Source organism: Amphibalanus amphitrite, unplaced genomic scaffold (assembly GCF_019059575.1).
Source record: "Amphibalanus amphitrite isolate SeventyFive unplaced genomic scaffold, NRLGWU_Aamphi_draft 000053F_arrow, whole genome shotgun sequence".
Lineage (NCBI taxonomy): Eukaryota > Metazoa > Arthropoda > Thecostraca > Balanomorpha > Balanidae > Amphibalanus > Amphibalanus amphitrite.
Window position 1 is genome coordinate 673,768 of NW_024881549.1, and position 17,417 is coordinate 691,184.

The window sequence follows — 17,417 nt, forward strand, 5'->3', positions numbered from 1 at the left end:
TCAAATTATGTCCACCAAAACAATTTCAGATACCACCTTCACTTTTTTGGCGAAAGTTAGTTCCGAACGTCACCACCACGTGGCGATAGCGTCGCGAAATGGCAGTCAGCTGTTGCGCGCGGGCTGTGGCATTTTCTTGCTGGAGAGGAAATTGAAGGTGTCTGCGTTCTGCTGTGTGGCTTGTGTCGTGGCTTGTGTCCTGTTTGTTTTAATATTCAAGACACAAAAAGCAACCGAGATAAAGAAAAGGAGGAGAGAGGCAGCTAAGGAGGTAAGTAAGGATGCATGCATGCTGTACATAATTGCGTGTGACCTTTATAGGCCCCTGCTACGCTACAAAGTGCCTACCTATACATGCATAGTTCTAAACAATAACATTTATAACTACATTATACATGCATAAGTACCTGGGTAGTCACCTGCATTCGCAGATAGCAAACATCATGGCTCCGTGATAATTTGTTCGGTGGCTCCGCTTTAGTTCCCCTTTTCAGACTTGTCTAAGATTATAACAATTGTATAGTGCAAAATGTAATGGCTATATCTTGAAAAGCACAAGCGCCATTGCCCATTTTTGGAAGGACCTCTACGAAGTGGCAATGTGAAAATGCGAATAAAAATGTGGTTCCTGTGGGACTTGAAGTTTCCCCCCTCCCTCTAATGCGGCTACAATTCATCATGTTTGCTTTTCTTTTAATTGTAGATGAAAAGGAATCAAATAGGTTTAAGTTCTGAAATGTTTTATGTTTATGTTTTGAAAATCGATTTAATAGGTAGTAAACTTTCCCTTTTTCATCGGTGGACAAATTGAGCATCTTTTCGGTAATAGGTGGACGTTAAAACATAGGTGGACCTAACGTGGACCTTCCAAGTTCACTTCAAATAAAAGATACCCCTTCCCCTAATGTGCCTGCAATTCATAATGTTTCCTTTTCTTTCAGTTGGTGATAAAATGAAATCAAATAATTTTGAAGTTTTGAAAATCAATTTCATAGGTAGTAGCAATTTGTCGCCCTTTTTAAACATCTGCATGGACAAATTGAGCGTCTTTTCCGTTAAACGGTGGACGTTAGAACCAGTGGCGGTCGCAGGGGGGGGGGCATCAGGGCCATGGCCCCCCCCCCCCCAAGGCAAATCAGGGGGGGGGGGCCATCATATCATTTGCCCCCCCCCCAAACAACCGATGGGCCCCCATGGCCGTATGGGGCCCTGGCCCGTATTCGATTGTCACGAGGCTCGAGAAACCCACGCCAGCCATTAACAGCTCCCATACCAGTCTTTGAGGGTCCTACACTGACCTCTGAGGGCCCTTCAGTGGCGGTCAAGCGTCCACATTGACCGCTGAGGACCCACATTGACCTCTGAGGGCCCTCCACTGGCCTTTGAGGGCCCTAAACCGGCCTCAGGGGCCCAACCGGCCTCTGGTGGCCTCATGTCTGTCTCTCGAGTCCCAAGACTAACCTTTAAGTGTCTCTGAGGGCCCCGCACTGGATTCTGAAGACCCGATGTCGGCCTCTGAGAGCCCGCATCGGCCTCTGGGGCCATCTTGGCCGTTGAGGGCCCTCCGCTGGTCTCTGGGGTCCAACGCCGGCCCATGCCGGCCTTTTAGGGCCCCACACTGACCTCTAAGGGCCCCATGCTGGTCTCTAAGGACCCACATTAGCCTCTAAGGGCCCCCCGCACTGGATTCTGAAGACCCAATGCCGGCAGCTCAGGGCCCGCATCGGCGTCTGAGGGCCCATCTTGGCCTTTGAGGGCCCTCCGCTGGCATCTGGGGTCCAACGCCGGCCCATACCGGTCTTTTAGGGCCCCACATTGACCTGAGGGCCCCATGCTGGCCTGAAAGGACACACATTAGCCTCTATGGGCCCCGCACTGGATTCTGAAGACCCGATGCCGGCCTCTAAGGGTTCGCATCGGACTCTGAGGGCCCATCTTGGCCTTTGAGGGCCCTCTGCTGGCCTCTGGGGTCCAACGCCGGCCAATACCAGTCTTTTAGGGTCCCATTCTGACCTTTGAGGGCCCCATGCTGGCCTGTAAAGGCCCACATTAGCCTCTGATGGCCCCCGCACTGGAATCTGAAGACCCGATGCCGGCCTCTAAGGGTCAGCATCGGCTTCTGAGGGCCCATATTGGCCTTTGAGGGCCTTCTGTTGGCCTCTGGAGACCAACGCCGGCCCATGCCGATCTTTTAGGGCCCCACACTGACTTCTGAGGGCCCGTGCTGTCATGTAAGGACCCACCTTAGCCTCTGAGGGCCCCGCACGGGCTTCTGAAGACCTGATGTCGGCCTCTAAGGGCCCGCATCGGCCTATGAGGGCCCATCTTTGCCTTTGAGGGTCCTCTACTGGCCTCTGGGGTCCAACGCCGGCCCATGTCGATCTTTTATGGCCCCACGCTAACCTCTGAGGGCTCCATGCTGGCCTGTAAAGACCCACATTAGATTAGCCTTTGAGTGCCTGCCCAATTCGATCTCTGATGGTCTCAAACTGCCCTTTGGAGGCCCTGTACTGGTCTCTGAGGGCCCTAAACTGGCCCCTAAGGACCCAAACCAGCCTCTAAAGGTCCCACACCGGCCTCTGATGGTCCCATTTCTGTCTCTGGGACCCAAACTGACCCTTATGTGCCTCTGAGGGCCCCGTACTGGCTTCTGAAGGATCGATGCCGGTTTCTGAGGACCCATAACGGTCTTTAAGTGCCTCATACCGTCACCTGAGGCCCCACACTAGCCTCTGAGGGGGCCCAAAACTGGCCTATGAGGTCTCTACACCGGCCACTGATGGCCCTATTATGTTCTCTGGGGGCTCAAGCCTTACCTTTGGACGTCACGCACTTGCTTTTGAAGGCCCACATCAGCCTCTGGGGCCCTACCTGGGGCCTTTGAGGCCCTTCGCTGACCCTTGGATCCAACGCCGGCCTCTGGGGGTCTGACACCGTACTATAAGGGCCCCATTGCAGCCTCTAGGCGATAGGTATCGCTGAAGCGCTATCGATGGGCCGAAGTAAGTGTAGGAACCATGGGTGCAGTGGGCGCAGTTGCACCAACAATAATTCTGCATAGGGTGCAGACAATGTATTCTGCATTCACAATAATCTGGAACAAACCCCCTTTTCTCAGCAACACTACTTTCCATGCAGCACGACAAATTTAGGATATTTTGCCCACTATCCATCTTTCGAAGCATTTGCTATTGTAATGGTCTTCAAAACTTACATTTGTGCTCAAGTACATAAAAAACAAAAATGAAACGGAACACGTGTGATTGAACAGTGAACAGATACCGATGACCCACTGTCAAAAGTTTTAGCACGCTGATCTCAGAAAATGGCAAAGTTAGCCGTCTTTACTTTTGCGGTAGTCCATTCACATTTGCGTGAGTTATTGGCATTATCAATGCTTTAAAATGCACTTATCGGTACCTTTTCGACATGGAACATCCTCAAAGCTCGCAATGAGCCTCCGCTCGGGTGCCGCTCCCTACCCCCCCCCCCCCCCGCTTCACCGGCCATGGCCTGGATTTCTGCACCCGTGCACTACGCCCGTGGGTCCCTTCTAGCACCGGGCCCCCCGGGTCAGCGCAGGGGCCCCTTTGCCAAGTTGGCCCCCCCCCAAACTCCAAGTCTGCGACCGCCCCTGGTTAGAACATAGGTGGACCTAACGTGGACCTTCCAAGTCCACTTCAAATAAAAGATACCTATGATGCTTTGTGAGGACGTACCGTTTCTTACTCCGGAGCGTTGCATAATAGCCTGGGGGAGGAGGGGAGGAGTACGTTCATGCCCCCATGCTACTAATGGGGCGTTTAGGAGTACGTCATAGATAAAGCTAAAGGCCGATCGGATAATATCAGGGGCGTAGCCAGAATTTCCTCAAGGGGTGGGGGCAAACTTACAGGGGCTCAAGGTAACCCCTTTAAAATCCAAAAAGTCAGCGTATTTCATCCACTATTTTTTGGAAGGGGCCTAAAAAATTGAAAAATGTGTATTTAAAAAAAATGTTAGAATTGAGGGGGCAATCAGTCCATGGGCCCCTGCTAGATAGGCCCACGAATAAATAGCTTCACAGAGTCGCTCAGCCGGTTCTGAAGGCGGACTGAGGAGTGAGGGCCCCGTAGGTCGGATGAGTGTCCTTCAGACCGTCAAAGGCCCCCGCAGCCCATGAGAGCCTCGTAAGCCGTCTGAGGGTCATGTAAGCCGTCTAAGTACCACTCAGACTGACAAAAGCCCCCCTTGCAATTGCAGAAGGCACTGTCGGACCGACGGAGGGCCCTCTCAGACAAAGTAAGGGCCCGTTCGGGTCATTTGAGGGTCTCCTCAAACCACTAGGGGCCCCTCGGATCGACCGTGGATCCGATCTGAGATGACCCCAAACCGACACGTGGTCACACCAACAGTCGGAAACCAACAGATCAAAAGAGGGCCCCTCAAGTGAACAGAGGGCTCTCTCAGGTCGATCGAGGGCCCCATAGACCGGCAGGGGCCATCAAAGCAGCGGACGGTCTCTCCCAGGTCAGGAGAGGGCCCCTGAGACTAACAGAGGCCCCTCATATCGATAGAGGACCTCCTCAGGTGGGGAAAGCCCCTCCAGTTGATACAGGCCCCTCGGATGAAGAAAAGGCCCATCAGGCCATCGAGTGTCCCTCAGACCGACAGAGGGCCCTCTCGGTCCAAAAAGGCTCCTAACGCAACTAACGGTTTATTTAACAGAGGGTCCGTCAGATGTTCTACAATAAAATATGCATATTATTTACACCTTGATTTTGTGTACATACCGTTAGACCCATCCCATCAGCCTGGGGGCCATCAGAGGCACATAATGGTCAGTCTTGGGTCCCATACACAGAAAGAAATGGGACCATCAGAGGCCGGTGTGGGACCTTAAGATGCCGGTTTGGGCCCTCAGAGGCCAATTTAGGGCCCTCAGAGCCCAGTACAGGGCCTTCAAAGGGCAATTTGAGACCATCAGAGGCCGACTTGGGCCCTTAACTAGGAGAATTATGTGGGTACCTAGTCCTACAGGCCAGCATGGGGCCCTCAAAGGTCAGTGTGGGGCCCTAAAAGACCGGCATGGGCCAGCGTTGGACCCAGAGTCCAACAGAGGGCCCTCAAAGGCCAAGATAGGTCCTCAGGCCAATGCGGGCCCTTAGAAGCCGGCACCGGGTCTTCAGAAGTCGGGGCCGTTCAGAGGCACCTACTATGCATTTCAGACCCCATGAGACCCTGCTTTTTGGCGATAATTTCTTCAATTTTTGTCCAATTAGCTTGAAATTTTGGCAGACGATATTTCAGCTCAAGCGCCAATTTTTGTCAATATGGTCTCTTAACAAAATATCAAAATTTAGAGCACTTGTCGTTGGCTCGTAATGTTAATAAGTTTTTGCACCCGGATAGAGGCTCGCTCGCTACCGCACCGGATTGGATAGGAGCGCTGGCCAATCACGTTGCGCCGGGCCCAACTAAACTCCGCCCACTGGCCGTGACCGCGATGGCCCTATGCCGCTTCAGTCGGTGTCAGCACCGCGGAGAGGTCGGAGCGGGACCACATACTGGAGACAAGTGAAGCTGGCAAAGTTGTTTCGGGACGAAAGCCAAAAAATTATCCGTTTGAGGGCATTTGGTATCCTCTTCACCTTATTTTGGTATTTAAACGTCGAACCAGCTCAGAATATTCAGAATGATCAGAATCAAGGTAGGATCTATTGGAACGGAACCGGTCGTAGAAGGAAAGATGGATAGACTCTTGGACTCTGAACATTTATTTAAGCCGGAGTTGCACCTATCTCATCGTCAGGTTGGGTCAGGTCACTACCCGATTACCTATAATAAGATCATGTGTAAGCCTGTGCTTAACCCAAAAATATTGATATATTTGGCAGTGCCAATAAATGTTTCTGAGGAAGGCGCAGAAAGCAACATAGTAGGATGAAGAGTCTCGGGCACGGCCGATTGCCTGGGGCATCGCTCCAGCGAAACGACCGTATTCGTGATTCGTGAAGCGGTGCGGGGCGCCGGGTGGGGCAGAAGCGTAATGTGTCGTATGGTAGAAATGGCCATTATCGCGGTGTCATGTGTGTGTTATATTGTTAAGACGTGCACAAAAAGAAATAGCAATGTGGCAGGCGGACGTTGGGCACTACACGAGAACGATCATCAATAAACTCGTATCTTTTTTGTAAAACTTAAGTAACAGTATGTATGTCCTCAAGGTGAGGAAACTACCTCTAGGCTTTTACTTTTCATGTTTGCATTTCAACACACAAGCTCTGGGGGCAAAGTTAGTCTGGCGACCTCCTCAACCTAAGTCGATGATCAAATGGATTCTGAAGGTGTTCAATGCTTAGTTGCACCGGGATGATATAAATCGATCACGCCGGCATACATTCCTAATCAAATTTTATATATTAAACACATAAATTGCATCATGTTAATGGTGATTCTGTTTTGCAATTTTGACGTAGTCTGACGCGATACATAATCTCACGCAATCATTTGAAATCAACAGCGTCTTTTATGCGCGTTTTTTTCACAAGCCCCGAATCTTGTGTGGAAATATATATTTTTTTGTGACTGAACAAGGTGTACGTACATTTGTGATAGATACAATTAGTCGAGGGCTTCAGCTGGTGCGTTACTTATGCGCGCTAGTTAGCTTATTCGATGAAATTACGGCTGCAACGACAACTGCACGGCAGCTACGGTCCATGCGAGCCGCCCCGGTGCGACAGCTAATGCCCCGCCCGCTCCACGCAGCCGACTGACCGGCCAAGGTCACTACCCCGTCCGCCGGGAGGGCGGAGCTTAATGGTCACGTGTTTGTGACGTCACACCTACGCACGGATAGCCTCTACTCCACTGACGGATTTACGGAGCGGATTTTAACATTACGAGGCAACGACAAGTACCCTAAAATTTGATATTTTGTTAAGAGACCATATTGGCGAAAATTGGCGCTTGAGCTGAAATGTGCATTGTGAAAATTTGAAGCAAATTGGACAAATAGTAAATAAATTATCGCCGAAAATTAGGGTCTCATGGGGTCTGAAAAGCATAGTAAGTGGAACCCAAGAAACAGAAATGAGGCCAACATAGGCCAGTTTGAGGCCCTCAGACGCCGGTTGGGGCCCCCTGAGGCTGGTTTAGGGGCCCTCAAAGGCCACTGGAGGGCCCTCAGATCGATGTGGTGAATGTGGGCGCCTTACCGCTACTGAAGGGCCCTCAGAGGTCAGTATAGGACCCCAAAGACCGGGATGGGAGCTGTTAATAGCTGGCGTGGGTTCCTTGAGCCTCGTGACAATCGAAGAAGGGTCACGGCCCCGGGGGCCCATCAGTTTCTTTGGGGGGGGGGGGGGGGGTGCAGATGATATGATGGCCCGCCCTGATTTGCCTTTGGAGGGGCAATGAACCTGACCCCCTCCCCCGCAGCGACCGCCACTGAGTAGGTAACTAATGACGGTTCAATTTTGCACCATCGCATAGTTTGTTTTCATATTTCATTCTACTTACGCTATTTCATTATGCCCTTTACCGTACTTTTGACAATGCAATGGGGCCCTTTTGGGCTCAAGGGTGACCATTGCCCCTGTGCCCCCCCCCCCTTGGCTACGCCCCTGAATACTATTTAGCAGCAAATACTTTACGTTCTCTCTCTTTCTTTCGTTCTCTCTCTCTCTCTCTCTCTCTCTCTCTCTCTCTCTCTCTCTCTCTCTCTCTCTCTCTCTCTCTCCACACTGGTAACCAACTGTTTTTTTTTTCAGAATATGAGGAGGACTATAGTGACGTTCGACTGCCTGCTGTACTTTGGTCCACACTGTGCGGAACTCCGCCGCAAAGTCAGGCCCAGGGTAGTCCAGCTCAGGAAGTTGACAGGACGCTCGTGGGGTCTGGAGGAGCGGCAACTAAGGACGGTAGCAAAGGTTACGTCAGGAGGGGGGGGGGGCGCTCTGCAGCCGCCTGGCTGCCGTCGATCCCCCCCCCCCCCAGCACACGTGGAGCTCATAGCAAGAGAGTTGCGCGCCGCGGCCCGTGCTGTGGGATGGCACCGAGGGATCGAGAGAGGTGGAACTGGCTGCGCTCTCAGCGGCGGGGGCCCGAGACGTCCCAGTGGAGGCCCGCCTTCATCACTCCCTGCCGCCGTGGACCGACAGCACTCGGATTCTACCTGGACCTCGGTCCGCGGGCCAGCCGCGCGGCACCTTAGAGACCCGCCGTGCCGTGGCGGAGGAGCGCATTCGAGAGCTCCCACCCGAGGCCGTATGGGTCTGGTCGGACGGCTCGGCGGAGGGTGGCGTGGAGAACTTCAGCATGGCGGCGCGCTGCTGGCGGCTCTGGAGGCGGCCGCCGAGCTGCCGGGCTGCAGAGGAGTGCCTGTAGTCGCTTGTCTTGACTCGAAGGCGGCTCTGCTGCTCCTGGCGCTGCGGCCCAGGCTTCGATACTGGGCGCTAGGCTGTGAACCCAGCTCCAGCGCGTGACGGCCGACGGCAGCACGGTTACGCTGCAATGGGTCCCGGCCCACTCTGGACTCGCCGGTAATGAAAGAGCGGACGCCCTGGCCAAGGAGGCCGCCGCTGTGCTCCAGCAGTCAACCCCGGTTGATGTCCGCACCCTCACGCGGGTTGTCCCGCGGTCCACCAGGAGGAAGTGGCGGGCGGATTGGCCAGCCGACTGGTACCGCTAACCGCACCGTCATGGGGGGCCGCGCCCCCGCCCCGGTCCGGACCGCCACCAGGGAAGAGGCCGTCGACTTACATTACCTCCACCGGATTGGACGAAGATCATCGCCTGAGTGCGCCCAATGCAAAGACAAAGAGTGTCCAGCGGGCCGCTGACTGGTCTGCTCTGAAGCAGCGGACACCCCGGCGCACGTGCTGCTGGTGTGCCCGTGCCTGTACGGCCCCCGGCTCCGTGCGCTGGGCAACATAATCGGCGCGGCCCACGACGTCCGCCGCGACGATGTGGTGGCGGCCTTGGCCGCTGGCTACATGGACCACAAGAGCTGATTACCGACTACGCTACCGCTCCGTCGGTAGCCGGGGGGAAACAACAACAACAGCTGGTTGATGAGTTGAGAGCATTGACAGACCCAGTGTCTCCACTTTGGTTGATGCGGGACCTTTAGAGTTCTGGTAAACTCAAACAAGTCGTAGATCCGCGGCATGTGGGTCTTTTGTTTTGTTCCTGTGTTTCATGCTATTGAAATAAATGGCTGACGTTCACTTCAGGGTTTATATTTGCACACACAAAAAGTCGTTTGTTATTTTAACCCTGGCACTTGACGGGGGGGGGGGGACTGAACCTTCCGCAGTTTTTCGCGAACAACTCGCGCAAAACGCGGCAGATCACCACGAAACCTTTGACCTGCAGTACCCTACACCATATAAAGTTCACTCAGGGTCAAGGTCACACAAGGTCTGGCTTCATAGGGGCAGGTTACTAGTTTTCTGAGCATATTTGAGGTCAATTAAATAGTTGTTATCAACTTCTTTGCGAGTTTGAGCATCAAGGTGATTATTTAGAGCAAAATGGTTGCCAGAAAACCCGCCATGTGTCAAGGTTATCCGAGGTCATTTGAGATAACTGATCTAGGATGATCTTAGATTGCCGTTTTTCGCTTAAGGTCAAGTTTAGGGCAATTTTTATTGTCCTAACTCAGTTTGACCATGATTTACCCGTTTTTATTGGCTTATAGCGTCCGCAAGAGCTCCGTCTCCAGTGACTAAGATTGGCTCGGCTTCGAATGTTTGACCTGACCTCTGAGGTCACCGGTTCACCTAAGACCCTAACATTGGGTACCATTAGTTTTCTGTCCCATTGTGGGCTGCATGCTTGTTTTTTTTTCTGTGAAGCTCTAGGTCCATCAGGGACATAATGGTTGGGGGGGGTCCAACGCTTCCCCTCTTACACGTCAAGTGCTGTAAAAAGCCGCACACCGGCTAATGTCCACACTACAGTCCATCCTTGACCTGAACACACTCACCACTGCGAAGGACTGTAGCATTACCACCAGTGATCAGTTTTCCGGTAGGCCTAGGACGACACCCTCGCTGAGGCGCACTCAAGACACCGAACGGGGTGAGCCCCAATAGTGGTGCGACTAGAAGGAGAGCTGCGTAGTATAATACACAGCACTCGCAGTTGCGGTATTCAGCATTTATATAGTGGTCAATATACACGCATGATACTTAGGTATCCCTTTAAAGTATAAATTATAAATGCATGTAAGTATTTGTGATACAGTGCAAGGAGCACCAGCTTAAACACCGTAACACGTGGCACGTGAAGAGCAGGGGGCGTCGAAAATAGGCCTCTTACTATACCAAGGTAACGGCTGGGCCGATCGCCATTAACCCTCGCATGTGTGCGGCGTTTGCCAGCTTCTAATGTGTAGGGGGGGGGGGTCGGTTGGACCCCCCCCTTGCCGTTTGGCCCCTGATCGAGCTAGAGCTTCGCGGAAAAAACGAGCGTGTTGCCCGTGACGAGAGAAAGCCGATGATATCCAATTTTAAGGTCCTAGGTCATTGGTTGACCTTCCAGGTCAGGTCAATGACCCCAAAGTCGGGAAAATCGGGACCTGTTAGAAAGTCGTAAAGAGTGGCTGCTAAGAGGTTTTTCGGGGTGCTGATCACGAATATCGTGTTAGTTTTGATCACAGATGATGTCTTGAAGCATTTAGACCAGGTCGGGTCAGGTCAGGTCAGGTCAACCAGTAGGCGTCGTGACGGGTATTCGTAGTACGTGTCAACCGCCTCTGACAGCTTCGTAACATGTTACAAAGTCACCAAAACTACTTCGTAAATGTTCAAATGGTTGCTAAATTCGAATTCAGCTCCAAAAACTAGCCTAGAAACATGTAAAACTCGAAAAACTGAACCGAGGTCACCCGAGGTCACCAAAGGTCAATGACCTGACCTGACCTTCAGGTGACCTTGACACCCACGGGAGTAACATCAAATTACATGTTTGAACGTTTGAAACCACGAAAAGCTTGCAAACGCGCGGCTAATGCGAGCCGACATACGCAGAATCGCGATTCCCGCCAAACATGGTCTCGGAAAAGAGGTCACAGGTCAAAGGTCATTTGGGTCAGGGTCATGAAATTTTCAGGGTAGGTGTAAAATTGATCAATGTGAGGGTACTGAAAGTTTCGTCGCCATCGGCCGCTTTTTACGCGAGTTATTCGCGAAAAACCATGGGGGGGGGTCCATCCGACCCCCCCCCCCCTACACATGCGAGGGTTAAACTTGACATGCATCTACTGAGAGACCCGAGAGTTAACGGTTTGGCAATAGTCTGGATAGGGATAAATCCGCACGTGCAACGTGCACACAATACACATCCTGGTACCTTCCCTTTTCAAGCATAGGTGGACAAATTGGGAATCTTTTCTGACAATCGGTGGACCTGGAAGCATAGGTGGACCTGTCAGGTCCACCTAAAATAAAATGTACCTCGTTGCTGAGATAAGAAAATAAAAGTTTTCGGATGTGTATTGTGTGCACGTTGCATGTGCGGAGTTATCCCTATCCGGACTATTGCCAAACCGTTAGCTCTTGGGTCACTTCCAGGTGATGCATGTCACGTTTTTTTGACGATCGGCCCATCCGCTGCCTTGATATAGTTAGAGATTTATTTTATGAATATTATCGATACGGGCGTATCCCAGAACGCCTGTGTTGATAATATTCATGGTAAGAGAGATGAAGCTATCCAGCAAAGGAAACTACCATGGCAATCGGTGGCACGGCTGCTGAAATATAAAATCCCGGCCTGCCGCTCATACAACTATTCCCCCCCCCCCCCCCCCATAAGATAACGAGGAACGAACGGTTGCGACAGCACGTATTCATATTAACAAGTCCACTTATATTATGTATAGCTCAACAAAAGGTGTCCATCCAAGAGACAATCATTTCCTTGAAATTACGTCCACTGAAAATTGTCTGAAGACCACAGATATGTGTCCCCCCAAATGTCTGGTTCAGTCCTTGAAATGTCCACCTATAGCGATTTGGATACCATTTTTTAAACGCTTATATTTTCTGAAGCATTGCACCGATAGAAGAGGTCAAAACAATATTGGTAGATGTGGCTCAAGTCTATCACCAGGCAAGATTTCAAGGCCGTATCTCAAGCCATTAAGAAGTCCACCAAAACACAACTAGATGAAATGTCCACCGATGCTTGTTTTGGGAATATGTATGTTGTCCCAAATTTCAACTTTCTTTCTTGATTTTTGACCCCCAAATTGTAAAAAATAGCTCCAACATGCATAGGGCATGGTGACGTCATAAGCATTTTTGTGATTTAGAGGCACTTCTCAACATCGCATATGAAAACAAATGTCAGCACCAGATTCCTGGGATAAAGCTCGTCTAGAAAAAAAGCATTTTTATGTCAAAAATAAAAAGTTAAAAAATTGACTTTTTTCTTTCCACTGAATCAATTCTTTTCATTACAGAGACATATTTTACATTACACAGACATTTCAAAGCTCCTAATGCGAAGCAGGTTGATTTGCTAAGCAACGAAGTCCTACAAATCAGCTTAAGTTGGTGGGGAAAAACGCTTATAGGTGGGGTAAAATCAGTAAAATGACAAGTTGGTGGGGCAGCCGCCCCCATCAACTGAAAAGGGAGCTCCTCCGCCCCTGGTCTGTGTTTGTTTGTTTTCCCGAAGCTATCAATTCTGTAGCGCTTTTGAGATTGTTCTATATTCGAGAACAATTCAGTGGAGACACGGGCACGCGCTGACATTTTCGGTTGTCCAGCACATAGCTGCAGCGAGCCACAGTGCAACCCACGACGACGGCAGGCTGGCGCCTGGCCGGCCTCCAGCTGGCGTCATACCGCGGTACCTTCGGTCCAGTACCTTCTAAAAATATGGCTCACCCGGCGCCGTACTGCGCAGTTGGCGAGCGCGGCGCCTCGCGGAACCTTCCCGAGCCCGGCCTCCAGCCCTATGCGGGGAGGGGGGGATCGGCAGCGCTGATAGCGGTGGGACAGGCGGTGCACGTTCTCCGGTCGGCGCGGCCCCGGCCCGTCAGGGTGACCTCGCTCGCCGCTCCCCCATCCCCCGGCAGCTATCGCCCCCAACTGCGCAAAAGCGGTGCACAGACACGAAACTGGGCCTCGCAAGCGGCGAGGCGCGGGGCCGGGGAGGGGCCAAGGCTGACGGCTCAGGCCTGCGGAGGTGAGGGCGATTGGGAACACAAACTATGATCTCAAAACCTACTGGCGGTACGACTGCGATTATGCGAATCCTTATATGTACGAGCTAGGGCAAGCAACTCATCGTATCTCAACGGGCTGGGGGATCCCCCAGCCTGAAGTTATTTTCCTCACGCTCTTACAATCAATTATTTCATATGGGTGGGTAATGGTATATATACAGGGTGTCCGGACATGATTTGCCCAGTGTTCCATTTTTCAGGCTTTTTGATGGCAAATCACACCTAATGGGGAAAATACTTTCATCCCTAGAATATGAATGACCGACTTTACTTCATCTCTGAAAAAAGTTTCATGTATTCTCAACAGCCAGTTTACATGTCACTTGACAGTTGATGCACCAACATCCTTTTGTTTCACACCCTGTCAAGATTCTGACATGAAATCCTGGTTTATCAGTTGACATACAAATTGGCATTACACCATTCTGCAAATATACTTCGGTTATTTATTTCCTTTTTGTTTTTTCTCATCCAAGGATTTTTTTCTTCATCGACACACCCAACCAAAATCCAATTTTAGAACACTGGATTTGCCCCTCCATCAGCTCGCCGCCATAATTAATAAACAAAGAGCCCCGGGTCATGGTTCAGTTACCAATTAATCCCCTGCCCTGTCCTACCCATTTCCTCATCTGCTTTGGCATTCCATAGATCAAGATGTTTAAAGAATCCGCGCTGATGTTCAGCCACACCTTTCACAGGTTCCTCTAAAGTCCGTTTTCTGTGGGAGCTGGTTCAATCTTGCTACCTTTTTAACCTCCTTCATGATTTCCCATAGGGTTTCGATTGGGATTAGAACAGAGGATTGGATTTCACTTCATGCTGCATTCCATGCTTCCCATAATTTCAGCGCGATGACGCTTTGTCAAAGAGTTTCTTTCGTCACTTAGACACCACGTTCAGGTGCGAGTTACGCCTGCCAAAACTGGCCCCAGGCGCCTCGCAAGTGTCAAGGTCAGGTGACCGCCGGGTTAGTTCATCGCACGGTAGGATTATAACTGAATGAATAAGGGGCAAATAATTTCCGGACACTCTGTATACTATAGGTACCTTTTTCCGCTCAATTTCCTTTCCAAAAAACAGCGTCAACGTACGTTTAACTTATCATCGTACATCGTTCAAGCTGTCATGGACAGAATCTAGTCAGTGAGATTGATTCATGCATTATTGACATGAAATCTTAGCCCTGTTGGTAGCAAATTGTTTTCATCCCCCTTAGGTTTTTCTAGAATAGTTCTGAAATGGCTGGATGCTAAATTTTTCTGATTTTCCTTTAGCAACTGAAGACATTCTCTGAAAATTTCAAGTTGATGAATGTAGTAGGGACGGCTCCAAGGCATCGTAAATTGGGATGCTCTGCACGTGACGCGTCAGCGCGGCGGTGCCCGACTTGCCCAGACGCGTGGCGTGACGCGTTGGCGGTGATCGACGTGCCTCGACACGTGGCACCGATAGTGACATACCCCGACGCTCACCGATAGCGACACAAAGACGCTGGCCACCCGTCCTATCAGGCATGCCGCGGCACAGCGGGCCACAAACAGCGGCCGGTCTTTGTCTGAACGGGACACAGACGGTGGCAAACGTGCAGAGTTGGGCAAGAGCACATCCAACATATCACAACACCCCAGTCCCAGCGCCCAAATCTTATAAAGAGCGTACGATTATATTCACGGCATTTGGTGGCATGCCGCATGTTAAGTGATGCCACTGCTGGCAAATCCGTGGTAAAGTCAACGAGACTATTCCTGGGACCGTCAACATACGATTAACTGAAATGCGTTAACCATTTTGCATTGTGAGCTTCAGCCAGTTTTGTTAAGTCCAATCTATGGCATTTATAAGATTGGGCCCCGGTTTCACCTGCGCGGCCCACCAGTGCAGCGGTTTCGGTCTGCCCGGCCGGGGCGCGGAGACCGGCCAGGGTCCCGGCTGTCCGCATCGACCGGAGCCGCTCCCTGTCTGCCAACAGCTGATGGTGGGGTGGCGGGGCGGGGAGGGGATTGGGGGAGCGGTGACCTCTGCCACAGGGTCCGTTCGGACCGCACTGCGACGCGGCAGCGGGGAAGGGGACGGGAGGGGAGGGGAAGGGAGGGCCGGCGGCGGCCGCTCGCTGCGGAGCCAGGCAGGTGGTGAAATCCGACAGGCGCCGCGCCGGTCGCGGGCCGCCGTCTGCCGACCATATGGTGTCGGCCGAGCGTGTCGGGGCAGAACGGGCCCGGGGTATACTGAGGAATGCGCCGTTATAGCACGGACCGAACGTTTGTGCTACTGCAAAGTCAACAGGATAGAAATGGACGGTTTTCATAAAATATCGCACACGAATAAATTGAACACCTGAGAATAATGATGACAAAAATCATCACTGATTTTCTTCCCAGCATTGTGAATTTCATGATTTATTACGCTCATCGGTATTATAAAAACATTATAACTTGGTGCCGGTTTTTAGAAAACGTAAGTATGCCATATGTCCATCCATCGTCCGGATTTTTCTTCGGCTGTCCGTCTAAAAATGTCCAAGCCAGCCGTTTGTCCAAAGATGTCAAAAAGCTGCGCAATTATTTGCACTTAACACCCATTTAATTTGATTTTCATAATATACTGTTACCAGCCCCAAAGTGTTTTATCATATCGAGAGCTGAGCTTTCTATTCGCCAAACGATTCCATACACGATTACTTTGAACAAATGCTGAAATGTTGCAACTGATTGTCCCATGTTGCCCAAGGCCTGATGTCTTTGTCCAACCAAATTCCGAATCAGGCATCGGACAAAATCGGAATTCCTAAGGTCCAAGTTCCGATTCGCACCACACCTCAAATGAATACAGATACGCATGGTTGAGTGCACACCCATTGAAATACCAAACACCAAGACGGTGTCTGTCTGTTTCGCATCTGTATGCCAAAAAGTTGGTATCTGATTGACGTTTCTAGTCGGAACGGTGAACTAAGCCTCAAGAACTCAAGATATCCTCTGCAGTCCACATGCCCACCTTGGCTCATTTTGTACGCGGCAGCAGGCTCGTATGGATAACGGATACTCGACAGGCCCCTGTCCCATTGCCATCCTGTGTGCGCCCCTGCCAGTGCCGTCTAGTCCAGGGACACCTGCACCGACGCCGGGGCTGGCTGGCTCTCACCGAGGCCGCGCCGGTCCGGGCCGGATGGGGACCGCGGGTCATGGCGGCCGGCCCGGCCTCGGGGCTGAGGCAGCCGACGGCCGGGTCCGAACCGGTACTTACCGGCCTCGCGGAGGGTAGTTACCCGTTCGGCGCTTTGACTGTTCCCCAGCCGAGCCCAGCCGTTTGGTGCGGCCAGAGTGCAACGCTGACGGGAAACGCCAGTGCAGCGGCCCAAGGTTCGCCCATATGTGGTCCGGCCAGCCGGAGCAGCCACAAAGGACACCCTGTCAAGTTGATTGCTATGTATCGGGAGTCCCCCGTTCGCGCAGTCTGTACGCAGCCGCAGCGATGTCTTTCCATCAATGACAGACATCCAAGGTTCTCGCAATGGCGTGTCTGTTGTCCCATTGGTTCTCAACCGTCCGGGCCTCATTGTATTGTATTGTATTGTATTGTATTGAACAATCATGAGCGATCCACATTCTGAAAGTGCGTGGCGATTACTGCTCATAATGTCCTTCATTCGTGCAATACTTGGTAATGACATTCAAAGGACTCCTCGCCCATGGTCCAGCTTTATTAGTCCTGTCAAGCTAGTCTCGACTCCAGACCACAGTCCTATTAGTCTCGGCGGTTATCTCATAGCAATGGTTCGAATTTAATGGTCCCCATGGATTTATTATGTAGTCTGGTACCGAAGGTCTCTTGACTGGGTTGGGTGGGGACAGCCTTCTCATTGGTCTAGCGTTTATGGTCGGGTCCTGTCGCCTTTTTTAAATAAATTTGGCCCGAACATTTTGAATGGAAAGATTCACAAGGACAGAGCCCCGCTAAGCGAAGCTTGCTGCGTTGGCCCTGCCCTCTACCTCCCGATCGCGCAATGCCTTGTCTATGGGAGAATTTAGGGTCGCCTGTCCTGTGCAAAGTGCGTGGCCTTCCTTTGATACTCTTCTGTTAGTGCAGTCCACTATTTATCATAATCAATGATCCTCGAAGGTTGAGCTGATCTCTAATAACACTAATTTTTAATGCCTCTGTTTTTTATTTTCTTTAATCATGTTAAGCT

General features: G+C 51.4%; 1 protein-coding gene across 1 annotated transcript; it reads left to right on the top strand.

Moving 5' to 3' along the window:
* On the top strand, nucleotides 1–9,260 carry LOC122377957. Its single transcript, XM_043358601.1, has 2 exons — nucleotides 1–271; nucleotides 7,755–9,260. Exons 1-2 carry the CDS (start codon nucleotides 8–10, stop codon nucleotides 8,466–8,468), a joined length of 978 nt encoding a protein of 325 aa, XP_043214536.1. The 5' UTR covers nucleotides 1–7; the 3' UTR covers nucleotides 8,469–9,260.
* The last annotated feature ends 8,157 nt before the right edge of the window (nucleotides 9,261–17,417 follow it).